The sequence below is a fragment of the Ranitomeya imitator genome, chromosome 2 (assembly GCF_032444005.1).
Source record: "Ranitomeya imitator isolate aRanImi1 chromosome 2, aRanImi1.pri, whole genome shotgun sequence".
Classification (NCBI taxonomy): domain Eukaryota; kingdom Metazoa; phylum Chordata; class Amphibia; order Anura; family Dendrobatidae; genus Ranitomeya; species Ranitomeya imitator.
The window spans coordinates 600,546,634-600,574,432 of NC_091283.1; the positions used below are offsets into that span (position 1 = coordinate 600,546,634).

Below are 27,799 nucleotides of genomic sequence, written 5' to 3' on the forward strand. Positions count from 1 at the left end.
TCACCCTAAATCACCGAGCGGCAGGACCACGTTTGAACAGTCATCGAGTGCCGACAGTCCTTTTAAATGACAATATAGAATGGATGTAAAATTCTAGTAGCTATCAGAAAACCACTGTAGTAAACGGACAGGGTGTTGTTTATTATTTTCGTAGAAATTTGGGATCCATTGGAGTCAAAAGGCAACATTATGGCATTTTACATAGAAACTTTACACTGTTACACCACAGTTACAGATAAAGCATTCAGCAGTTTGGTTACAAGTACGGAATTCATAAAACCATTCCAAGAACCAGCAATGGACAATGGTCAATTGGCAGTGGCATCCATTTAGATGAAGCAAAGTATTGTCTGATCCATATAAAAATATAGAGGGTCATTATATATGTAATATATATACACACAAGGTGACAGTTTGGTACCAATTTCTGCCAAGAAAGGCCATAGAAATGTTGCAGGACGACCATAATTTACCTCCATCGTAAAACTGAGCAGGTAAAGACATAGTCTTCCCCACTTCTCAGGTGTACCAAAATCCTCTTTAAGACATAAGGGAATATGTCAAGTCTTATTAAATATATAAAAATACATAAAACGGCATGGAGGAGCCCCCAGATTTTAAACACCCTCAAAACGGAATGACCCTTTTCTTCACAAAAGAAGAAACAAATGTCTTTGGCCATTACTGCCGAGAAGCGAGCTGTACAATGCTCTCCAGTACGTGACCACTTCTCAGCGTTCTTACTGTTTCCTCATACACGACATTGACGCTGGTGCATATGCTCTGACGCTGCAGCTGAGTGTAGCGGCACGCTACTATACCGCCCAGGAGCACGAAGAACACCAGAAGGATCATCCTCATCACTACTCCGAGCCTTGATCTCGGCCTTGGTTTTTGCTTCTGTGCAGGCTTCGGTGGAATTTCTAAAAAAATAAATAATGAAGTGTTATATTTGTGTAAATTAGCCTAATAAGACAGCACATCTTCCATATAAACTGAATCCTGCCTCGCAGTTTTGCTACAGGGATTATTTGAATGGTCACTATATTTTCAGATAAAACTAATCTTATTAATCTGCAAAAACTTTGCTACAACGGAGAAGACACTACAGCTCTGGCAAAAATTAAGAGACCACTGCAAAATTTTCAGTTTGTCCGATTGTTCTCTTTATAGGTATATTTTTGTGTAAAAGGTAAATTGTTCTTTTATTCTATAAACTACTGACAACATGTCTCTGAAGTTCCAAGCAATAAATTGGGAAATGGTCAAAATAAAAAATGCATTGATTTTCCAGACCTCAAATAATGCAAAAAAACAAACAAGTTCATAATCATTTAGAAACAACAGTACTAATGTTTTAACTCAGGAAGAGTTCAGAAATCAATATTTTGTGGAATAACCATGATTTTTTATCACAGCTTTAATGTGTCTTGGCATGGTATCCACCAGTCTTTCACACTGCTTTTGTGTGACCTTATGCCACTCCTGGTACAATAATTTAAGCAGTTCTTTGATGGCATGTGACCATTTTCCTCTTGATTACATTCCAGAGGTTTTCAATTGGGTTCAGGTCTGGAGATTGGGCTGCCCATGACAGGGATTTGGTGTGGTGGTCCTTCATGCACACCTTGACTGACCTAGCTGTGTGGCATGGCGCATTGTCCTGCTGGAAAAACCAGTCCTCAGAGTTGGGGAACATTGCCTGAGCAGAAGGAATCAACTGTTTTTCCAGGACAACCTTGTATGCGGCTTGATTCATACGTCCTTTGTAAAGATTAACCTGCCCAATTCCAGCCTTGCGGAAGAATCCCCAGATCATCACCGGTCCTCCACAAAATTTCACAGTGGGTGCAAGACACTGTGGCTGGAACGCCTCTCCAGGTCTCCGTCTAACACAGGGGTCTCAAACTTGGCTGGGTATATGGGCTGCACACAGAAAAACATTTAATTTCGGGGGTCACATTATTTGCATGACAAAATGACATTTTTAGTGATACCATTTTTTTGTTATGTCCCCATATTGCAGACATGTGGCCCATCCAGGTTCCCCCATATATTGCAGACATGTGGCCCATCCAGGTTCCTCCATATATTGCAGACATGTGGCCCATCCAGGTTCCCCCATATATTGCAGACATGTGGCCCATCCAGGTTCCCCCATATATTGCAGACATGTGGCCCATCCAGGTTCCCCCATATATTGCAGACATGTACCCCATCCAGGTTCCCCCATATATTGCAGACATGTACCCCATCCAGGTTTCCCCATATATTGCAGACATGTGGCCCATCCAGGTTCCCCCATATATTGCAGACATGTGCCCCATCCAGGTTCCCCCATATATTGCAGACATGTACCCCATCCAGGTTCCCCCATATACTGCAGACATGTGGCCCATCCAGGTTCCCCCATATATTGCAGACATGTGGCCCATCCAGGTTCCCCCATATATTGCAGACATGTACCCCATCCAGGTTCCCCCATATACTGCAGACATGTACCCCATCCAGGTTCCCCCATATATTGCAGACATGTGCCCCATCCAGGTTCCCCCATATATTGCAGACATGTGCCCCATCCAGGTTCCCCCATATATTGCAGACATGTGGCCCATCCAGGTTCCCCCATATATTGCAGACATGTGGCCCATCCCGGTTCCCCCATATATTGCAGACAAGTGGCCCATCCAGGTTCCCCATATATTGCAGACATGTACCCCATCCAGGTTCCTCCATATATTGCAGACATGTACCCCATCCAGGTTCCTCCATATATTGCAGACATGTACCCCATCCAGGTTCCCCCATATATTGCAGACATGTACCCCATCCAGGTTCCTCCATATATTGCAGACATGTACCCCATCCAGGTTCCCCCATATATTGCAGACATGTGCCCCATCCAGGTTCCCCCATATATTGCAGACATGTGCCCCACCAGGTTCCCCCATATATTGCAGACATGTACCCCATCCAGGTTCCCCATATATTGCAGACGTGCCCCATCCAGGTCCCCCCATATTGCAGACTTGTCCCCCCCATTTTCACAGACAGAAAAAAAAAATTCTTCTCACCTGTCCTCCGTTCCCTCGGCGGCACATCCCCTTGATGATAGCAGCAGGGTCCAGGAGCCGCAGACATCCGCGCTGTAGTGCAGTGTATTGCCGCGCAGAGACTGGCAGCTGACATCTGCGTCCCGGCGCAGCGGCGTATGACGTCACTGCCATGCACAGATGTCAGCTGCTGGCCCCTGATAGGCCGGCGGCTGACACTAGTATTGCTGTGCAGAGAGCCGGTCTCTGCGCGGCAATACACTGCACTACAGCGCGGATGTCAGCGGCTGCTGGAGCAAGCACGATCGTCACGGGGTCTATGTGCAGGCGGGCCGCATGAAGCAGCAGGAGGGGCCGCGTGTTTGGGACCCCTGGTCTAACCATTAGATGACCGCATACAAAGTTATCTTGGAAAAACAGTTGATTCCTTCTGCTCAGGCAATGTTCCCCAACTCTGAAAACTGTTTTTTCCAGCAGGACAATGCGCCATGCCATACAGCTAGGTCAATCAAGGTGTGGATGTAGGACCACCACACCAAATCCCTGTCATGGCCAGCCCAATCTCCAGACCTGAACCCCATTGAAAACCTCTGGAATGTAATCAAGAGGAAGATGGATAGTCACAAGCCATCAAACAAAGAAGAACTGCTTACATTTTTGTACCAGGAGTGAAATAAGGTCACCCAGAAGCAGTGTGAAAGACTAGTGGAAAGAATGCCAAACGCATGAAAGCTGTGATTAACCCCTTCACCCCCGGAGCTTTTTCCGTTTTTCGCTCCCCTCCTTCCCAGACCCATAACTTTTTTATTTTTCCGTTACTATGGCCATGTGAGGGCTTATTTTTTGCGGGACGAGATGTACTTTTGAATGACATCATTGGATTTACCATGCCGTGTAACAGAAAACGGGAAAAAAATTCCAAGTGTGATGAAATGGCAAAAAAAGTGTAATATCACACTTGTTTTTTGTTTGGCTTTTTTGCGGGGTTCACCAAATGCTAAAACTGACCTGACATTATGATTCTCCAGGTCAGTACGAGTTCATAGACACCTAACATGTCTAGGTTATTTTTTATCTAAGTGGTGAAAAAAATTCCAAAGTTTGCTAAAAAAAAATTTTTTGCGTACCGAGCTGACGTTTTTAATGATACCATTTTGGTGCAGATACGTTCTTTTGATCGCCCGTTATTGCATTTTAATGCAATGTTGCGGCGACCAAAAAAACGTAATTTTGGCGTTTTGATTTTTTTTTCGCTACGCCATTTAGCGATCAGGTTAATCCTTTGTTTTTATTGATAGATCGGGCGATTCTGAACGCGGCGATACCAAATATGTGTATTTTTTTTTTATTATTATTGTTTTATTTTGATTGGGGTGAAAGGGGGATGATTTGAACTTTTATATGTTTTATTTTTTTTATATTTTTAAACACTTTTTTTTTTAATTTTGGCATGCTTCAATAGCCTCTATAGGAGGCTAGAATCATGCACTACACGATCGGCTCTGCTACGTAGAGGTGAAGCACAGATCACCTCTATGTAGCAGAAAGGCAGGTGTACTTTGAACACCGACCACAGGGTGGCTCTCAAAGCAATCGGCCATCAACAACCAGAGGTCTCAAGGAGACCTCTGGTTGTTATGGCAATGCACCGCTGACCCCCGATCATGTGACGGGGGTCAGCGGTGCGAGCACCTCCGGCCGCGCGGCCGGGAGCGCTAGTTAAAGGGAACCTGTCACCCCGTTTTTTCAGATTGAGATATAAATACTGTTAAATAGGGCCTGCGCTGTGCGTTACTATAGTGTATGTAGTGTACCCTGATTCCCCACCTATGCTGAGAAATACATTACCAAAGTCGCCGTTTTCGCCTGTCAATCAGGCTGGTCAGGTCGGGTGGGCGTGGTGACATCGCTCTTTTCTTCCCCAGCTTTCCGTTGGTGGCGTAGTGGTGTGCGCATGTCCAAGTTCCGAATTCCCTGCGCGCACGTGAAGACACAGCGCGCGATCTGCGCTGTCATCCCTTTCATCGGTGGGGGCGGCCATCTTCCTGAGGCCGCGCGTGCGCAGATAGAGTGCTCTGCTGCACGGGGCTTCAGGAAAATGGCCGCGGGATGCCGCGCATGCGCAGAAGAGATCGCGGCGGCCATTTTCCCAAAGCCGAGTTTGCATCTCGGCTTTGGGAAAATGGCCGCCGCGATCTCTTCTACGCACGCGCGGCATCCCGCGGCCATTTTCCTGAAGCCCCGTGCAGCAGAGCACTCTATCTGCGCACGCGCGGCCCCAGGAAGATGGCCGCCCCCACCGATGAAAGGGATGACAGCGCAGATCGCGCGCTGTGTCTTCACGTGCGCGCAGGGAATTCGGAACTTGGACATGCGCACACCACTACGCCACCAACGGAAAGCTGGGGAAGAAAAGAGCGATGTCACCACGCCCACCCGACCTGACCAGCCTGATTGACAGGCGAAAACGGCGACTTTGGTAATGTATTTCTCAGCATAGGTGGGGAATCAGGGTACACTACATACACTATAGTAACGCACAGCGCAGGCCCTATTTAACAGTATTTATATCTCAATCTGAAAAAAACGGGGTGACAGGTTCCCTTTAAATGCCGCTGTCAGCGCTTGACGGCGGCATTTAACTAGTTAATGGGCGCGAGCGGATCGCGATTCCGCTCACGCTCATTGCGCACACATGTCAGCTGTACAAAACAGCTGACATGTCGCGGCTTTGAGGTGGGCTCACCGCCGGAGCCCACCTCAAAGCAGGGATCTGCCAGCTGACGTACTATTCCGTCAGCTGGCAGAAAGGGGTTAAAAAATCATGGTTATTCTACAAAATATTGATTTCTGATCTCTTCCTGAGTTAAAACATTAGTATTGTTTCTAAATTTGTACGAACTTGTTTTTTTTTGCATTATTTGAGGCCTGCAAGCACTGCATTTTGTTATTTTGACCATTTCTCATTTTCAGAAAATAAAAAATGTATTGTTTGGAACTTCGGAGACATGTTGTCAGTAGTTTATAGAATAATTTTTGTCAGAGCTGTATTTAGCTCATGTTGGAGAAAAACGGTGCTTAGTGGAGTGCTTCATTTTACCAAGTAGTGGGGGTCTCAGGATGCAGATCCCTAATGACCAAACTTTTCTCTGGTCTTGATTACAGGTGAAGAGTTTTCTAAAAGTGCAGTCACATTTTAAGGTGTACCAGCTCTTCGGAGATGATCCACATCCGTACTCAGGACACACAAACGCATGGTTTTCATGGACGCTTCCATAGAATAAAACCACAACGCAAGACAATAGTGCTAAAATAATGCTTATTAGAAATGGTACTTGTATTAGTATGTGTAATAGCACAGATAAGGATTTGTGATCTTGTCTAGAGGACATCTGCAGGCTGGAGCACAGTCACATACAAGTGGACAGATACAAACACTTCTCACACCTGCCTCCAGTGAACATATACACTAAAGTATCGGGATGGCGTTTTATTAAAGGGGGTTGTCCACTACTTTCAATTAACCCCCAATGAATTTTGCAAATACCTTCTGTTGCTGATACTGCCTGTGAGCGGCGCTATGCCGGCGGCTGAGTCCGGGTCACGTGACCCCCAGGCTGCAGCCGCTGCTAATAACCGCCGACATCAAGTCAATTTCCTGATTCTGGAAATTGACGTGACATCATCAGCAGGAGTGACCCAGCCGCCACAGACAGCGGTCACTCATCAAGAGTAACTGGGCTGTGGGCAGTGCTGGGGTCTGCAGGCTGTGTGTGTGTGTGTAGGCATCGTCCGATGGGACTACGAGTCCCATCGGGCTATGCCTGCTACACTGTCAGTGAGTGACACATTAGCCAATCATGGGACAGTAGTAGTTCCATCATCTGGCCAATGTGTTGAGTGTAAAAAAAAAACCAAACATACAGATACATATAACATACAACACAACATAGATTACATGCTTACCAATCACCTAATTCCCCAAAGCCATCGTTTCCTTTCATAAAAATAATAAACCAACCTATACTTACCTTTCCGCTGTAGTCCAATTACCGTATATACTCGAGTATAAGCCGACCCGAGTATAAGCCGACCCCCCTAATTTTGCCACAAAAAACTGGGAAAACTTAATGACTCAAGTATAAGCCTAGGGTGGGAAATGCAGCAGCTACCGGTAAATGTTAAAAGTAAAAATAGATACCAATAAAAGTAAAATTAATTGAGACATCAGTAGGTTAAGTGTTTTTAAATATCCATATTGAATCAGGAGCCTCATATAATGCTCCATACAGTTCATGATGGGCCCCATAAGATGCTCCATATTAAAATATGCCCCATATAATCCTGCATAAAGGTTAATAATAGCCCCATAAGATGCTCCATAGACACATTTGCCCAATATAATGCTGCACAAATATTGATTATGGCCCCATAAGATGCTCCATAAAGATATTTGCCCCATATAGTGCTGCACAAACCTTGATTATGGCCCTATAAGATGCTCCATACAGACACTTGCCCCATATACCGTAATGCTCCACAAACGTTAATTATGGCCCCATACAGACACTTACCCCATGTAGTGCTGCACAAACGTTATGGCCCCATATAGTGCTGCACAAATGTTATGGCCCCATAGATGCTCCATAAAGACACTTGCCCCATATAGTGCTGCACAAATGTTATGGCCCCATAGATGCTCCATACAGACACTTGCCCCATTTGCTGTTGCTGCGATAAAAAATAAATAAATCACATACTCACCTCTCGTCGCTCAGGCCCCTGGCACTATCAATAGTAACCTGCTCCTTGTTCCGGGCGTCGCTCTGTCTTCCGCACTGACGTTCAGCAGAGGTAGCGCAGTAACCACGTCACCGCGCCCTCTGACCTGAGCATCACTGCTGAAGACAGAGCGACGCCCGGAACGAGGAAAGGTGACTATCGCGCAGCGCTGCGCTCCCCGATATACTCACATGGTCCTAGCGCTGTGCAGTCCCTGCTTCCCCGACGCCACAGCTTCATCCTGTACCGAGCGGTCCCCGTTACTGCTCATTACAGTAATGCATATGTGGCTCCACCTCTATGGGAGGTGGAGCCGCATATTCATTACTGTAATGAGCGGTACCATGTGACCGCTCAGTACAGGAAGAAGCTGTGGCGGGGAAGCCAGGGACCTGCAGGGACTGCGCCAGGAGTAGGTGAGTATAATTAGACAGCCCCCGCTCCCCCTCCCCTGCCGACCCCTGCGTATGACTCGAGTAGAAGACGAGAAGGGGACTTTCAGCCCAAAAAAGTGGGCTGAAAATATCGGCTTATACTCGAGTATATATGGTAATAATCAGGGTCCCATGATGATCTCCCGTGTAGAACACAAACATCGGGTGTGGTCAGTGCTCTACAGGGCCTCCAGAGATTAAATGACAGGCGGAGGTAATCCTCCGCTGTATATCCCTCTGCCGCCGGGAAAGAGGTCCCATAACCCTAATTCTCAAGCAGCATTGCTATAAATGAGAGCCTGAACTCAGGTAACTTTTTATTATAGGAGACCGAGGGCGTGGCTTGGATCTGGGTGTGCAATAAAAATATGAAAACTGTGTTCTGTTTTATTTTATTAAAATACTTTAGTCTTAGGTGCGGGTGTTTTTTTTTTAACCCTTTCCTACTATTGGATTAATAATGGATAGGTGTCTTATTGACGCCCGCGGCTGTGGGCTGGTATTTGTAGCCGGGGGTGGGGCATAAAATCCATGGCCCCTTCCTAGGCTATGAATATCAGCCCGCAGCTGTCTGCGTAGCCGTAGTGCTTGTTTACATGCCAGTGCAATGCATCATGGAACTTGTAGTATTCTAGCACAATAAGTCAGGAGAAAGGATGTTGTCAATTAACCCCATGAGAGCTGGATCCAGCACTGAGGATGTGCCGCTACAGCATGATAAAAGGTAATATTGCTAAAATACACACAGTGGATGTTTTGAGTGGCACATAATAGCAAGATTTGTGAAAAAAAAATTATAGTACTGGACAGCTTCTTTAATGTTACTGCACTATGCAAATGTGTTCTCTGACACACGATATTAACCAGGAAAAGGTGAACCCTCAATGATTAATCTATTCACTTTGCCAGAAAGGCAAAAGATGTTCTGAGAAGCTATTTTCCATCTAAATCGTTTACTGAAGTAGACATTTTGTGTCCCTTATACCAAGTCACTTCTGCATTAAACCCACAGATTTCTGTTGGACTTTAGCTCAAATACCTATTCAAAATCAGCAGTGAAGTGGCTTCTGCTGTCCCTCATGGCTTCGTGCACACTAACACACAACAAATCACTGGCCGCTACCTCTGATCAGTGAATGCTGGAAATGTAGGATTAGCTGCAATTGGCTTGTCTGTGCGGGATGACCCCTTAGAGGGAATCTGTCTCCAGATTTTTGCTACCTCATCTGAGAGCAGCATAATGTAGGCAAAGAGACCCTGAACCCAGCTAAGTATCCGTTAGCTACAGGGCGAAGTGGTTCTGCCACAGAGTTTTTAGATGCAGCATGGTGCAGAGCTCAGAAAGCCAACATTGCCCACACTACAGCTTTCTGTGTACAGTGTATACTGACAGTGAGCTGCTAATCAATTCAGGGGTCCTGGTTGGATCAAGTCTCATGCTGTTATCAGTCCGCAAGTGATAATCTTCTGAGAAAACCCTCAGGCTATGTGCACACGTTGTGGATTCTCTGCAGATCCGCAGCGTTTTTTGAGGTGCATAAATGCTGCAGATCCGCAAATGATTTACAGTACAATGTAAATCAATGAGAAAAAAAAATGCTGTGCACACTTTGCGGAAAATCCGCTGCTGTTTAAAAGAAGTCGCATGTCACTTCTTTTTTGTGAATCTGCAGCGTTTTTGTACCCATTCCATTATAGAAAACCGCAGGGGTAAAAACCGCAGCAAATCCGCAAGAAAACCGCAGCAAAAACGCACAAAAAAACGGTGCGGAACCGCAGGTGCGTTTTCTGCCAAGAGAGGAAGAATCTGCACCAGAAATTCCTAAGCTTAATCCGCAACGTGTGCACATTGCTGTTGTTTCCATACAATGAGGCTAACAGCCTGATGAGTGACACATCACTGAGTGTTAGATTAACCCCTTTACCCCCAAGGGTGGTTTGCACGTTAATGACCGGGCCAATTTTTACAATTCTGACCACTGTCCCTTTATGAGGTTATAACTCTGGAACGCTTCAACAGATCCCAGTGATTCTGACATGGTTTTCTCGTGACATATTGTACTTCATGACAGTGGTAGAATTTCCTTGATATTACTTGTGTTTATTTGGGGGGAAAAAAGTGGAAATTTGGCAAAACTTTTTGCAAATTTTCAAACTTTTAATTTTCCTGCCCATAAATCACAGAGATATGTTACACAAAATACTTAATAAATAACATTTCCCACATGTTTTCATCAGCACAATTTTGGAACCAACATTTTTTTTTTTGTTAGGTAGTTATAATAGTTAAACGTTGTCCAGCAATTTCTCATTTTTACAACACCATTTTTTTTTTAGGGACCACATCACATTTGAAGTCACTTTGAGGGGTCTATATGATAGAAAATACCCAAGTGTGACACCATTCTAAAAACTGCACCCCTCAAGGTGCTCAAAACCACATTCAAGAAGTTTATTAACCCTTCAGGTGCATCACAGGAATTCTTGGAATGTTAAAAAAAAAAAATATGAACATTTAACTTTTTTTTTTTTTCCCACAAAAAATTTACTTCAGATCCAATTTGTTTTATTTTACCAAGGGTAACAGGAGAAAATGGACCCCAAAGGTTGCTGTACAATTCGTCCTGAGTATGCTGATACCCCATATGTTGGGGCGCACGGCAGAGCTCGGAAAGGAAGGAGCGCCATTTGACTTTTAAATGCAAAATTGACTGGAATTAAGATCGGACGCCATGTGGTGTTTGCAGAGCCCCTGATGTGCCTAAACAGTGGAAACATCCACAAGTGACACCATATTGGAAACTAGACCCCTCAAGGAACTTATTTAGATGTGTTGTAAGAACGTTGAACCCCCTAGTGTTTCACTACAGTTTATAATGCAGAGCCGTGAAAATAAATAATCTTTTTATTTCCACAAAAATGAATTTTAGCCCCCAGTTTTGTATTTTCACCAAGGGTAAAAGGAGAAATTGGACCGCAGAAGTTCTTGTGCAATGTGTCCTGAGTATGCCGATACCCCATGTGGGGGTAAACCCCTGTTTGGGCGCACGGGAGAGCTCGGAAGGGAAGGAGCACTGTTTTACTTTTTCAACACAGAATTGGCTGGAATTGAGATCGGACGCCATATCCTGTTTGGAGAGCCCCTGATGATGTGCCTAAACAGTGGAAACCCCCCAACTAACTCCAACCCTAACGCGAACACGCCCCTAACCTGAACACACCCCTAAACCTAATCCCAAGCATAACCCTAACCACACCCCTAAGCCTAATCCCTACTGTAAACGTAATCCAAACCCTAACCCCATCCCTAACCTTAGCCCCAACCCTAACCCTAATGGGAAAATAGAAATAAATACATTTTTTCAATGTTGTTATTTTTCCCTAACTAAAGGGGTGATGAAGGGGGGGGGTTTATTTACTACTAGCTGAAGAGCCCGGCGTTGCCTGGGCATAGTAAATATCTGTGGTTAGTTATAGCACCTCACTTCTCTTATTTTCCCATCACGCCTCTCATTTTCCCCATCACATCTTTCATTTTCCCCCTCACTCCTCTCATTCCCCCCTAACACTTGTCATTTCGACCTCACATCTGTCATTTTCCGATCACTCCACTATTTTCCCTCACTCCTCTCATTTTGCACTCACACCTTTTCATTTTCACCTCATCACCTCAGTATATACATGTTTGTCATCTCCCTTATATATAGTATACACCTGTATGTCATCTCCTGTATATAGTATATACCTGTATGTCATCTCCCCTGTATATAGTATACTAGACTGTGGCTCGATTCTAACGCATCGGGTATTCTAGAATATGCATGTCCCCGTAGTATATGGACAATGACGATTCCAGAATTCGCGGCAGACTGTGCCCGTCGCTGATTGGTCGAGGCAACCTTTATGACATCATCGTCGCCATGGCAACCATTATGACATCATCGTCGCTGTGCCCGTTGCTGATTGATTGGTCGAGACCGCCAGGCCTCGACCAGAGACACGGGATGTCTACGTCCTTTATGACATCATCGTCGCTGTGCCCGTCGCCTGGCGGCCTCGACCAATCAGGGACGTGGGATTTCCAGGACAGACAGACAGAAAGACAGACGGAAAAACCCTTAGACAATTATATATATATATATATATATATATATATATATATATATATATATATATATATATATATATATATATATATACATATATACCTGTTGTGTGCCATCTCCCCTGTATATAGTATGTACCTGTATGTCATCTCCTCCTATATATAGTATATACCTGTATGTCATCTCCTCCTGTATATAACATATACCTGTGTGTCATCTCCCCTGTATATGGTATATACCTGTAGGTCATCTCCTCCTGTATATAGTATGTACTTGTATGTCATCTCCTCCTCTATATAGTATATACCTGTGTGTCATCTCCCCTGTATATAGTATATACCTGTAGGTCATCTCCTCCTGTATATAGTATGTACTTGTATGTCATCTCCTCCTCTATATAGTATATACCTGTGTGTCATCTCTCCTGTATATAGTATATACCTGTGTGTCATCTCCCCTGTATATAGTATATATCTGTATGTCATCTCCTCCTGTATTAGACCTCGTTCACATGTTATTTGGTCAGTATTTTTACCTCAGTATTTGAAAGCTAAATTGGCAGCCTGATAAATCCCCAGCCAACAGGAAGCCCTCCCCTTGGCAGTATATATTAGCTCACACATACACATAATAGACAGGTCATGTGACTGACAGCTGGCGTATTTCCTATATGGTATATTTGTTGCTCTTGTAGTTTGTCTGCTTATTAATCAGATTTTTATTTTTGAAGGATAATACCAGACTTGTGTGTGCTCTAGGGCGAGTTTCGTGTGTCAAGTTGTGTGTGTTGAGTTGCGTGTGGCGACATGCGTGTAGCAACTTTTTCTGTGTCGAGTTGCATGTGACAGGTTAGTGTAGCAAGTTGTGTGCAGCAAGTTTTGCGCATGGCGAGTTTTGCGCGTGGCGAGTTTTATGTGTGGTGCCTTTTGAGTATGTGCAAGTTTTGTGTGAGGCAACTTTTGCATGTGTTGCAACTTTTGTGCATGTGGCAATTTTTCCGCGGGTGCAAGTTTTGCATGTGGCGAGTTTTGCGCGTGGCGAGTTTTGAGCGGCGACTTTTGTGTTTCGACTTTTATGTGGCGAGGTTGGTGTATGTGTGGTGAAATGTGTGCTGAGGGTGGTATATGTGTTCAAGCACGTGGTAGTGTGTGGCGCATTTTGTGTGCGTGTTCATATCCCCGTGTGTGGTGAGTATCCCATGTCGAGGCCCCACCTTAGCAACTGTACGGTATATACTCTTTGGCGCCATCACTCTCATTCTTTAAGTTCCCCTTGTTCACATCTGGCAGCTGTCAATTTGCCTCCAACACTTTTCCTTTCACTTTTTCCCCATTATGTAGATAGGGGCAAAATTGTTTGGTGAATTGGAAAGCGCAGGGTTAAAATTTCACCTCACAACATAGCCTATGACGCTCTCGGGGTCCAGACGTGTGACTGTGCAAAATTTTGTGGCTGTAGCTGCGACGGTTCAGATGCCAATCCCGGACATACACACACACACACACACACACACACACACACACACACACACACACACACACACTCAGCTTTATATATTAGATTTTTAGCGGGCTTTTGTTTGGCAGCTGTAACACGCTAAAAGACGCTTTTTATTGCAACAAATAGTTTTTGCATCACCACATTAAGAGTTATAATTTTTCCATATTTTGGTCCACAGAGTTATGTGAGGTCTTGTTTTTTGCGGGACGAGTTGACGTTTTTATTGGTACCATTTTCGGGCACATGACATTTTTTTAATCGCTTTTTATTCCGATTTTTGGGAGGCAGAATGAACAAAAACCAGCAATTCATGAATTTCTTTTGGGGGAGGCGTTTATACCGTTCCGCGTTTGGTAAAATTGATGAAGCGGTTTTATTCTTCGGGTCAGTACGATTACAGCGATATCTCATTTATATAATTTTTTTTTATGCTTTGGCGCTTTTATACAATAAAAAACAGGATTTTTGGTTGCTTACCGTAAAATCTGTTTCTCGGAGCCTTCATTGGGGGACACAGGAACCATGGGTGTATGCTGCTGCCACTAGGAGGCTGACACTATGCAAATAAAAAAGTTAGCTCCTCCTCTGCAGTGTACACCCCACCGACAGGAAGTAGGATATTCAGTTAGTGAGAAAGCAGTAGGAGAAGCAACGTGTAAAAGAGAAAGAATAATAATAATAATATAATAATAATAATAAACTTTATCTACATAGCGCCAACAAATTCTACGGCGCTCCATAGATTAACAGTTTCAAACACTCAAAGAGTGTTCAAAGAACTCAAACGTAAACAGTAAACAGAGCTGTTCAACTTGGGAGGGTGCTGTGTCCCCCAATGAAGGCTCCGAGAAACAGATTTTACGGTAAGCAACCAAAAATCCTGTTTTCTCTATCGCCTTTCATTGGGGGACACAGGAACCATGGGACGTCCCAAAGCAGTCCCTGGGGTGGGAAAAACAGACTTCCATCAGGTCAGAGGACTCACCACTGCCGCCTGCAGGATCCTTCTGCCCAGGCTGGAGTCCGCCGTAGTTCGGCGAAACGTGTGGATGGAAGACCAGGTTGCCGCTTGCAAAGCAGTCAGCGATAACCCCGTGACGTACCGCACTGGAAGCGCCGACTGCCCAGGTAGAGTGAGCCTTATCTCAGGAGGCACTCTTGTTCTTGACCCGGTAAGCTTCCAAAATTGCCGTTCTGATAGAGCGAGCAATAGTAGCCTTGGAAGCCGGCAGGCCTCTACGCACGCCATCAGGGATGGCGAAAAGAGAATCCATCTTTCGGAAAGCGGCTGTGCTAGCCAGGGAGATCCTCACTGCCCTGACGAGACCCAGCCTGTTCAACGATCACTCCAGAGGATGAGTCGGAGCTGGACAAAAGGAAGGGTATAACGATGTCCTCGTTGAGGTGGAAAGATGAAAACCACCTCGAGAAAGGAAGGAAGGCAGGCAGAGGTCTGCGACCACCTTGTCCTGGTTTAAAATCAAGAAAGGAGGTCGGCAAGAAATGGCCACCAACTCAAAAACGCGGCGGATCGAAGAAATGGACCTGGGAAAAGCTACCTTCCGAGATAGAACGGACAGGGAAAACTCCCTGAGAGGCTATAAGGGGGGAACCCCTAAGCACAACCAACCCAACCTTTAAATCCCATGAAACCAGAGGCCCTGTACGGAGGGACAGCATGGGCTACTGATTGAAGGGAGGTCTTAACCTGTGGCTGAGAAGATAACGTCTTCTTAAAGGGAAGAAGAGCGCAGGAACCTGGCCCTATAGGGAACTGAGAGCGAAGCCCGAATCCCGTCCTGCCTGAAGGAAAACCAAATGGAAGGCAGGGAAAAAGGACGTAGGTGAAAAGCGGTTGGATTCGCATCAACGAAAGTAAGCCTTCCAGGTACGATAGTAGATCCCGAAAGAAGACCAAGGCTTCCCAGCCTGGACTATAGAGTGACCCATTTGGGCCGAAAGGCCAGACGCTCTTAGAACTGTGGAGTCCACAGCCACGCCGTTAAACTGGGAGACCGATAATTCGGGTGACACATTGAACCCTGAGACAGCAGATCGGGTCCGCCTGGAAGACACCAGGGGTGTCCGCGAGAGGATTGACGATGTCTGCAAACTAGGACCTCCTGGGTCAATCCGGGACGATCAGAATGACCGGCACCCATCCAGCCTTGATCTTTTTCGACAGCTTGGGAAGCAAGGGAAGGCGTGGAAACCAATAGGGGAGCCCGAACTGCGACCGAGGAATGGCCAGAGTGTCAACACCACTGTGAGAGAAACACGGGACCCTGGGCCGACCCGAGGGACCTCCTGTTCAATCGGGACGCCATGAGGACCACCTCAGGAGTCCCCCATCGAAGAGCAATCCGATAGGAAACCTCCTGAAGTACCATTCCCCTGCCGCGAGGCCCTCGCGGCCGAGGAAGTGGGCGGCCTAAATGTCCATGCCGGGGACATGCACTGCGGAGCTCACCAGGACCGTTGCCTCTGTCCAAAGGAGGATCCTGGAATCTCGGCCGAGACCAGCGAACGCCGAGTCCACCCCTGGTGGTAGACATCTGCCACTGCTGTGTCATTGTCTGTCTGGATTCGAATTGGCAGGCTGCTGAGAATCCTTACCCAGTGAAGGGAAGACAGAAAAATGATCCGGAACTCGAGGACATTGATCGACAAAGAGGGCTCCTGCGCCGACCAACAACCCTGAAAGAACAGGAGACAAAGCTCCGCGCCTCCGCCGAGCGGACTGGCGTCCGTCGTCACCACCTGCCAGGGAACTGGAAGGAAGGATATGCTGTGAAGGATCTACTCTGGGATAAGAGAAGTGACCTCGGCCACCAGTCGAGGAATCATTTGACCTGGGAGAAAGCCGGATCGGACGATGCAGGGAGAAGACAGACCTGTCCCCTGCGATAAAATAGCCTGCTGAAGAAGTCTTGAAAGAAACGGGCGAAGGGAAAATTGCTTCCGATGTTGCAACCAAACCTCCTTAGGGCCTTTAAGGCCCATCGGAAAGGAGGGGAGCCGAGAACCCTGGAGCAAGCGAACTTCCTGACAAAGGAGGGATATCCTGTCCTCGGGAAGGAAGACTCTGGTCCGACAAGTGTCGAAGAACATGCCCGGAGATACAAGGTGCTGAACAAGACGGAACTTCTTCCTGTTGACGAGCCACCCGCAACGGTTAGAATGTCGGGAAAGATGGATAGACTTTCGGGAGCCTGAAACCGAAATTCCTGAGCCTCCATGAAAGGGATTACTGAACGAGGGAATATCATCCTGAAGTGTCTCCGACGAAACTTCCTGTTCAGCAAATGGAGATCCGGACTGGGACGAACCTTGTTGTCCTCTGTCAGTACAGAAAGATTCGAAGAGAAGCCTGTGAACCGTTCCTGTTCTGGGACGGGAACGTTTACCCCGGATTTAAGGAGGGAAACAATGGCTGTAAAGAAACCCGGGACTAGAGCGGGGTCTCTTGGAGGTTGGGATTTGAAGAAAACGATCCCAGGACCGTGAAATGAAGATTTTGTATCTAGAGGATACAAGTGCCCTGGCCCATGCGCCCTCTACTGAGGAGACCCAGACGTCCCTGAGGAACAGGAGACGGTTGCCCAGCCTGAGAAACGGGCCGGGGTCTGGTCGTGGGTCATGCCTAGGTGGAACTTCCAGTCCTGGACCTGGAGAATCCACCTTAGGAGTAGCGGGCACGCCAGGAAAGAGTGAGTTGAAGAATACCTTCTTCTCTTAACGTGCCTGTGGCCTCTGCTGTTGCGAAGAGGAATCTGATGCCGCAAAACTACAAAAAAAGAAGGTCAAAAATACCGAAGTAGCCGCCTAAGGGGAAGTAGGCGAGGTCTGGAGAAGGGGACTGGTGCCGCCAGTGGCGTCCTTAATAAATTTGGTCCAGCTTGGAACCGAAAGGACGTGAACCTTGAAAAGGCAGGCTCGTAAGGGACTTTGATGACTCTTGAGCCAAACAGTGCGACAGCTGGCAACGACATTACTGGGTGCCTGTGCGGCAGAAGACGCGACGTCCAGGGAACATATTCCCCGGCGTGAGTAATCTGGGAGGCAAGTTCCGCCAGCCGGCCTGATGGAGCTCCAGCTTGAATGCCCCAACGGAGTTGTTTAGCCCCTCGGATACAGACTTCGAAACCCAAGTGGAAGCCAAAGCTGGGCACTGGGATGATGCGGCAGTTTTGAAAGCTGACTTCACGAAGGATTCCCTGATCCTATCGATGGAATCTTTCAGAGCCGCCCACCGGACAGCGTAAGGACTGTGTTGGTGGCAAGTTTAGCAGCCGACGGATCCACGGGGGAGAGGTCGTTCTCTAACGCCTCTCATTCCGGTTGGCAATGAGATCCGGAGGAAAGAGATATGAGACTCCAAGACGGTTGTCTCTGAGAACGTCTGGTCGAATTCGCTCTTTCTCTGGACAGAAGCTCCTTGAATTCAGGATGAGGAGCAAATACCTTAGGAGGTAGCTTAGACCGTCTAAACGAAACCGCCTGATCTGCGGGTTTCGTAGAGGAATCTTTGATGCCACAAATCTGACTGGTCGCTCCAATGAGGCTTTGAACCATATCCCTCATGTTAGCGATTTGGTTCGAATCCGGCCCCAAATTATCCTCCGAAGGCGTATCGGAGAAAGCCTCGCCTGACTCAGGGGAGGAGGATCGGAAGGACGCCGACTGCAGAGGAGGACCGAGTGTCGAGATGGAGCGAGAAGAGGACTCAAGACTGGCATTCCTGTCTGGACCTTTTGCAGCTAGCCTTGGAGGGCTCGGACGGAGCTTCCTGAGACCCAGTGGCTACTGCAGGGGCAACCGATCCAGCACAGACACCAGGGTTGAGACACCCGTGTTAGATTGGCCACCGATTGAGACAGAGAGGAGGCCCAGCCTGGGATGGGGGTATCACTCTCGGGCGGATCGGCCGGGGGATCCTGGGCGGTGGGCAGAATCGGGTTGCCGCAGGAGTAGGAAGACGAGAATGGCCCCCTTTTTTGCCCGAGTAGTTAGGGGGCAGGGGGGGGTGGGGGCAGAGGGGAGTGTCAGTCTGCAGAGCAGAGCTACTCACGGTAGACGAAAAACGGGATCCGGAGGACGCTGTTCGGCTTGATAGGATGGGCCTCTGGTAAGAAGTCGTCTTTTAGGCAGGAGGGCGATATGGGCTCCTGCCGCAAATTGGACCGATCTGCGGATGTGACCGCGGTATGGGCTCCTGAGATGTGGCGACGGATGTCTGTGGAGGAGAGGTGCATGTAAAGGAGTCCCAAGATGGCGCCGGTGGGCGGAGAGAAGGCGGGCCGCAGTGAAAATGTCGGGCGGGAGAAAAGCCCGCCCGATGAGAGAAGAAAGGGGGCGGAGTCCGGCACCGGAAGTAGGCCCGGGCAGAAGCCGGGGCCTAAATTAGATAGGTGACCGGAGAGGGAGCCTTACAGGCCGCGGAGTAAGGAAACGGCCGGCAGCTGAGCGGCCGCACACCGCAGCCGGAGCAGCGGCGCCGAAGGAGACAGGATGTACGGCCGCACTGAAGAAAGGAGAGAAAGCGCCGCATACAGCGGCCGGAGCCGGGCAGCCGCCGGCGGTGCGGCGGCCAGAGAAGGCCGCGCTGGTGCAAGGTGGCCGCTGATAGAGCGGCCAAAACAGCGCGGTAAATTAGTAAGAAGCGGCACGGTAGTAGAAAGGGCAGCCGCGCCGGAACAGGGCGGCCGCAGCCACGGAGCAGTGCGGCGGCCAGAGAAGGCCGCGCTGGAGCAAAGTGGCCGCTGTTAGAGCGGCCGGAAAGCGCGGTCACGTAGTCAGAAACGGCGTAAGCGGTGCGGAGCTGAAGGAGATGGGACCCAATGTACGGGGAAAAAGCTTTACCTCTGAGTTGCAGGTAAGATGACCTGCATCTGAACTAAGGCACCCCCCTTTGTGGATCTAGGCGGGAAATACTTACCTCAAACATCCCACGTCGGTACTAACCTGCAAGGGATGAGACGTCCAGGGAGCTGATGGACGTCCTCGTCTCCGCAACCGACAGGCTCTGGTGGGCGAGTGGGTGGGGGACGGATGCAGGACCGGACTTCTGAGCACGCTTGTGTGCCAGGATCATGGTCCTGCTGAGGGATCTATGAGGATACGGGGTGGCAGTACACGCCGCACTCATAGTTTGTATTGTGGGAGTACAGGTGTGACTGTTCACCCTGTATCCCTCCGGAAAAACCTGAAAAGGAACGACGCACATTGAGGTAGATAAGGGTCTAATGAAAGACCCGTGTCCACCTCCTACTGACACTAAGCTAAACTGAATATCCTACTTCCTGTCGGTGGGGTGTACACTGCAGAGGAGGAGCTAACTTTTTTATTTGCATAGTGTCAGCCTCCTAGTGGCAGCAGCATACACCCATGGTTCCTGTGTCCCCCAATGAAAGGCGATAGAGAAACTATTTTATATAAAAAAATAATTGTTTTTGCATCGCTTTATTCTGAGGGCTATAACCTTTTTAATTTTTTACTGATGACACTATATGGCGGCTTGTTTTTTGCGAGACAAGATGACGTTTTCAGCGGTACCATGTTAATTTATATCCGTCTTTTTGATCGCGTTACTACACTTTTTGTTTGGCGGCATGATAAAGCATTGTTTTTCGCCTCGTTTACTTATTTTTTTGACGGTGTTCACTGAAGGTGTTAACTAGTGGGACTGTTTCATAGAACGGGTCGTTACGGATGTGGCGATACTAAATATATGTATTTTTATTGTTTTTTTGTTGTTTTTTTACTCAAATAAACTTATTTATTGGAACAATATTTAATTTTTTTTTTCTTTATTTAGGATTTATTTTTTAAATATTTTTTACATATGATTTTTTTTTTTTTTTTTTTTTACATTCTTACTTATTCCCAGGGTGGGACATCACTATATATTGTCAGATCGCTGATCTGACACTGTGCACAGCGTCAGATCAGCGATTTGACAGGCAGTGCTGCAGGCTTGCCGGAGCCTGCTCTCAGCAGGCGCCAGCAAGCCACCTCACTGCAGGAGCCGGAAGGAGCCCCGTGGCCATCTTGGATCCGGGGCCTGCATGGAGGAGCAGGTAGGAGTCCCTCTGAACAACGTGATCACATCGCGTTGCTCCGAGGGTCTCAGGGAAGCAGGCAGGGAGCCCCCTCCCTGCGCGATGCTTCCCTATGCCGCTGGAACACTGCGATCATGTTTGACCGCAGTGTTTTGGGGGTTAATGTGCCGGGAGCGGTCCGTGCCCGCTCCTGGCACATAGTGCCGGATGTCAGCTGTAATAGTCAGCTGACACCTGGCCGCGCTCCCCCCGTGAGCGCGGCTGATTGTGTATGACGTACTATTCCGTCCATGGGAATTAGGGCCCCGGTCACATGGACGGAATAGTACGTCTGATGGTAGAAAGGGGTTAAACACTCTGGTTAAATAGCAAAAACCTGCTGACAGATTCCACTTAAGTACAAGAATACAAAATGGTAACTAGTGACAGACTAACTCACTGTGGTTGTCTGAAGGCTCAGTGTCTTTTTTCTTCTTCATCTCTTGCTGAGCCGCCTGCAGAGCATTGTAGTCCCTCCTCTTCCGGGCTTTTTGTTGAGCTTTCTGTTTGCGCCGCTGTTCCCGTTCCCGATCCTCTTTCTGCCTCTGCTCAGCCTCACGCTTCTGTTTCAGGGCTACAATAAATCAAATTTTAAACCTGAAAAGTGTGCCCACACCAGATCACAATCCCCTACACAACTTTATGAACAAACCTTGCTCTTCCAGAAGTTTCCGTTGTAAATCCTGTTCTTGTTCAGCCTGGACGACTTTCATGTACTGCAAAACCTGTGCAAAAAACACTGACTAGAGAGTACGATACGGGATTCACATGGCAACCAGCGTTCACTATAACAGACAAGCATGAAATCCCTTAAAGGCACCTCTCACTATTGCAGGAAGGTAAGGTGGTGAGGAACTCTGCTTCAGTAGTGCTTATCAGCCACTTGCCGGGTCTCGTATATGTCTGGCAGGTGACCAACATAAGCCGCCACATCACCATTGTTGCTCAGCTTCTGGTGTGGCAGCACGCTGTACTAGATAATGCCTGTTATGAGTCCCATACATTGCTTTGTAGACTATTACAGCATTTTACAGGCCTAAAAGTATATTCAGATCGTCTCTATTCATAAGGGGCTCTTCAGAACCCTATTCTCTGGATCACAGGAGGGTGCCAGTGGACGAACTCCCCCCAGTGACCAGGAAGATGTCTCCCATCCCAACTTCTTAACTTGGCACAATTTAACACTTCCCTTTTCGCTACATACAGGTCAGGCTTCTCAAAGCCCAATTCTCAGAATTGCTGGGAGTCCCAGCAGTCTTGGGAAGTTATCCCTTATCTGATAGGGGACAACTTCCTAACTTGATACAAACCTTTAAGTTATGAACCAATAGTATATATTTAGTAATTATTGTGTAGCACATCTTAAAATAAGCCATCTATGCCCCTATCCTGAATGTAGAGCTTCTTACTCACCATCTGGGCACACTCTTTACACTGCTTTTCATCTAGGCAATCTCCAGCAGCTTTGGCCAGAGCGGGGTTCAGGGGATTGTCCTTTAAGTCCAACCATTTTAAGCTCTATGTAACAATAAGAAATGGCAGTGTTCTAGCATTACAATTGTGGTTCAGACACTGTACAGTTATCACTGAAAATCGGTTTCAATTTTTGTATGTGCTGGACCATGTGGATTTGTCCCCCCAAACATGAATGAAAGAAAATGGAAAAGATGTTCCCCTTACACAAAGATCAATCATTGGGCTTTACCTTCAGCTGAGCGAAGGTGACAGGCAGAGCTTTTAGCCGGTTCTGTAGCAAATCAAGGTGCTGTAGGTTCACCAATCTACCAAATTCTGATGGAAGTTGTACCAACTGGTTCTTGCTGAGATCCAACCTCACAATGTGAGTGAGAGAACAAAATTCACCCTGTAAAAGCAGCGAAGATATTCGTACACTAGGGTAGACTAGCGCTCTAGATTGTTTTTTTTTCTTCAGCAGACATACAGTTCACCGTGAGTCGTCACTCAATGATTTCTCACCATGCAGCATCTTACCGGTAACATGGTCAGCTTGTTACAAGAAAGATCCAACACTGTCGCCTTGGGAAGAGCAGCCTGAGGGCAGAACATGGAAAACGGATCAATGAAAAATTATTCCAACTCAGAGGAATATTCCAAGAGACAATAAGACGAGCTCATGTATATATAGTGCTGACAAGAGACACCTAACCTTTCCCGATTTCTGTCCGGAATGGTTTCATGTGTCTTCACGTCATTCCAGTAATGGCTTCAAAAGATTGTTCCAATATACTTGTAGTACCTGTCACTCAATTATGCTGCCCAAATCACAGGCAGCAAGAATCAGAAGATTAGCAAACCTAAGAAGCCAGCTTCCAAAGTTTGGAGTCAGCAGTGACCCTAATAATCAGAATAGAGCCCCATCTAGAGCAGTATTCGGGGAATAAATTAGAACCTACCCACTAGATAAGCGAAAACTTCTGGATTGGTGGGCTCTCAGTGTCCTCTGTGTGAATGGAGCATTGGTTGCATATGCGGACTACTGCCAAATTTCAGGTCAATGACACTGATGAAGACTGCTGACTACATTTGTGGCCAAAAGTTTTGAGACTGACGCAACCTTTGGTTCTTACAAAGTTTGTTGCTTCAGTGTTTTTTTATGCTTTACTCAGATGTCTCTACGGTTACAGGAGTACATAGCGTTCGTTCCATGCATTTTTACTTTTATTGATAAATACATGAAGTTTATGCAAAGACTCAATTACAGTGATGACTTATTTTTCAGGACTTCTGCCCTTCACCCTGGGATGCTGGCTATCAGCTTCTGGGCCAAATCCTGACTGATGGCAACACATGCTTACCTAATCAAAGCTTGGAGTTTATTATATTTATTTTATTCACTTATATAGCGCCATTAATTCCACAGTGACTTACAGACATCAACACTGTCTCCATTGATGCTCACAATCTAAATTCACTATCAATATGGGGCGCAACTAAGTGACTACCTGGTTTTCGCTAGACCTTCTGATGGTGAGGTTAGGCTGGGCCACAGGTAGTTGCCAGGTACCACTCCAGAGCAGTCCCCCGGACGGCAGCAGCTGACTGGAGGGTCAGAGGCACAGGTGCATGGTACAGAAGGGCAAAGACAAAATGTGGTCAGAAGGTCCAATATTGGGGCAGGCAGCAAAGGATCAGCAGGAGTAGCCAAGATCAGGAGTGGAGAGGTCAAGAAGGATGGGAAAACTAGCTGGGTCAGCAATAGGAAGTGGAACACATTGTGTGCGTGTCCCGACTCCTTTGGATGTAAAACAATCCCACACATGAATGGTCTCTGGATGCTCTACTGTTGGCATGACCCAAGACTCACAGTAAAGGTCACCTTTTCTTCTCCAGACAATCATTCTTCCAGATGTCCCAGTCTGAACGGGCTTCATCAGAACAAACAAAATGGACTATAGAGGGCTGGGGTCAAGTTATTTTCTCAGATGAAGACCCATTCCCTATCTGGAAGAATGATGTTCCAGAGGAGGACACCATGAGTCTTAGAAGGTACAGATGAATGACCTCGGGGAGACCAAAACATCCAACACCGCGGAGACACCATCACGTGTTTCTCAACGCAGTGATCCAGAACACTGCCCCCATCCCTTATGGGAAATATGCAAATGCATGTAAAGTAAGCTGCGGAGACACCATCACGTGTTTCTCGACGCAAGCAATGAATAGCCAGGCCTTTCCCCGGGAAGGAACAACCACGGGAAGGGCAGCATCCAATAAAGGAAAACATCCAATAAAGGAAAACCACCTATGCCAAGCATGGTATCCATCCACAGATCGCTGTTTCGGGGTTTTTGCCCCTCATCAGTGTGGAGTAGGAAACTGGCTATTAGGAGCAGTGCATAGTAAAAGGCTGTGAAGGTACAGATAAATGACCTCGGGGAAACCAAAACATCCAACACCGCGGAGACACATCACGTGTTTCTCAACGCAGTGATCCAGAACACTGCCCCCATCCCTTATGGGAAATATGCAAATGCATGTAAAGTAAGCTTACGAGAAACACGTGATGGTGTCTCCGCAGCTTACTTTACAACCATGAGTCTTGGGTCATGCCAGTATCCTGACACCATTCATGTGTGCGGTTGCTTTTCATCCAGTGGAGTGGGCTCACTCACAATTTTGCCCAAGAACACTGCCATGAATAAAGAACGGTATCTAAACATCCTCCAAGAGCAACTTCACCTAACGATAAGGAGCGATTTGATGATGAACAATGCTTTTTCTAACAGGTTGGAGTACAATGTCACAAGGCAAAAGTGATAACTAAGTGGCACAGTGAACAAAACATTGATACTTTGGGTCCATGGCTAGGAAACTCTTCAGATCTCAATCCCGCTGAGAACCTGTGGTCAAGCCTCAAAAAGTGGATGGACAAACAAAATTACAGAAGTTGTGATAAACTCCAAGCTCTGATTAGACAAGAATGGGTTGTAATCAGTCAGGATTGGGCCCAGAAGCGGATATCCAGCGGTCCAACAAACCACAGATGTCTTCATAAATTAGGGAGAACGCGACAATTATTGAGTTTTTATAAAAACTTGATATATTTATCAATAAAAGTGTAAAACTTATGGAATGTTATAACTGTTCTTCAGTAACCATAGAAAGATCGGACAAAAAAAAAAAATTTAAAAACACTAAAACAGTCTCAAAACTTTTGGCCACAACTGTACAATGCCCATTTATCCCTGCCAGTCCCTTAGAAATTTGGTGGAGAGGCATGCATTTGGGATCACCACTCTGTTTGAACATGGGGTCTCAGCAGTCAGACCCCTCCTAATCTAGTAGATAACCAGTGATCACTATTATTCTTGGAATCTGCTGCTTTCAAGCAGTGCCCATTTCCTTTTCAGCAGCATTGACAGCAGGTGACCCCATCACCCAACATCACCAGTAGTCGCAGCAGGTCCCTCGTTTCCCAATAGTAGCCCTGATCCAAGATATGCCAGCAAGGCCTCTACCCCCATAGTCACAGCAAAGGCCAAGCAAGCATACTAGTCATAGACCTATACAAACATGGACGCACCATGCCACAACTGGTGCCAGCTGACAAGAGACAGTCGTAGCTCTAATATCAATATTCCCCTTTTCTCAAAATGGCCAGATCACGGCCTAAGCCATGAGAAAATGGAGATGAAGGACTTTACTCTCACTGATCAGACTGTATCCTCTAATTAGAGGTGAAATTACAGTCATTATATAGTAATCTTCATGAGCACTGTCTGCAGTCACAAATGGCTGGGCATTCCTAGCAGTAAGAGTATAATACCAGGAGAGGTGGCTGTCGGTGGGATGGAGCGCAGTTAGTGGGACATGTTAGATGAGTAGTAACCTACCAGGTCCCGCACTGGGATTTCACTCAGATCGCTTAAACTTAAATCCAGTTCATTCCCATCCAGTTTGTCCCTCAGGTTTCCGGCTTTTCCAGCAGCTCGAGACATCTTCCTACATAAAAGGAAAATACAGGTGTCATTTAAAGGGGATGTCCTCTCTCCAGGACACATAGTTATGGTCAGGTATGGAGAGGTGGACATTAGTGACGAGCAAGCGTGCCCAGATAAGGTGTTATCTGAGCATGCTCTAGTGCTAATAGTGACTTCGGCGTGCTCAAATACTATATTCGAATCCCCGCAGCTGCATGTCTCGTGGCTGTTCGACAGCCGCCTCACATGCGGGGAGCCTGTTTGTTAAACACTCAGCACACTCGCTCATCACTAGCGGACACGAAGGAGTATCTTTCTAGTGTCTTTGGGAGCTCAAAAAACCACCACCTCATCTACGGAGGAATATAAAGGGCCTCTATCAGCACAGAATGATTGTTCAAACCAAGAACAGGCGCTCGGTGCTTTATGGCGGGGCCAAATGTAACGACACTTTCCCACCTGCTTGTCCCCCCCCCGTCTTCTTTGATTGACAGATCTGGCTTCACTGAGCCAATGATGGGAGGAGATAGACGGAAACCAAGCAGATGGGCCCCGCCATGATGCCCTGAGCTCCTGTACTGGGTTTGTACAGTCATTCTGGGCGGACACAGTCCATCCCCATAGACATCATGTGTAACCCAACAATCCCAAGAATGGCAGGCCCAATGGTTTCCTGTGGCGATAGACCAATAATGTGATGTGTGATAGCGGGTGGACAGCTGCCACACATGCGGATTATCGGTCATGATCTTCGGCACCGGAGACCTGAGTGGAAGTGGCCGGACCCTCCCTGAGGAGTGACACATGTCACTGGCTGGAGTCCTCCAAGAACCATTATCCTGCGGGCATGGCGGTACCTGCTGACGGCCAAGAGTCCAATCTCTGGTGCCCCCAGCAATCCCAAGAGATCAGTGCTCTGCAGTCCTGTCATGCTACACCTTGTCTCCATTCATTGTCCTTTATGGCTTATGGAAAATCCCTCTAAGGGCTTAATCATACCAGACATTAGAGATCCCGACACATGCAGCAATAATTAGAATGAGGGCTCTTCTGTGACTCCTCACTAATATATACATGTCTGTGCTGTGTCTCCATGTACTCTGTGTGTCTGGCCGCTCAGGCCCCCATTCTCCCACCAGCCTCTCCATTGCAGCCCACTCACAGTCTCCCTTCCTCTAGAACAACAGCGGCTCTCCCCGGTTCCTCCCTGCGCAGCTCTGCACCGGCTTCCAGATCCACGTCACATCTACACTGTCCAAACCAACAAGACGGGGGCGGGATAGACGCGACTGGAGGACGGAGGTGTGTGGAGACTGCCACCTGCTGGTCGGAGAGTGCAGCGCCTGAAATGCCCTGTGGTTACTGTAACCACTGGGGGCTGCT

At 47.2% G+C, this 27,799-nt stretch overlaps 1 protein-coding gene across 1 annotated transcript; it reads right to left on the bottom strand.

The window, feature by feature from the left end:
• Window positions 1–120: 120 nt before the first annotated feature.
• LRRC59 (leucine rich repeat containing 59) lies at window positions 121–27,680 on the bottom strand. Its single transcript, XM_069752393.1, has 8 exons — window positions 27,579–27,680; window positions 26,330–26,438; window positions 22,968–23,027; window positions 22,681–22,839; window positions 22,389–22,493; window positions 21,628–21,700; window positions 21,376–21,549; window positions 121–923 (listed from the first exon to the last, which is right to left on the bottom strand). Exons 2-8 carry the CDS (start codon window positions 26,432–26,434, stop codon window positions 682–684), a joined length of 918 nt encoding a protein of 305 aa, XP_069608494.1. The 5' UTR covers window positions 26,435–26,438; window positions 27,579–27,680; the 3' UTR covers window positions 121–681.
• Between the last annotated feature and the right edge of the window lie 119 nt (window positions 27,681–27,799).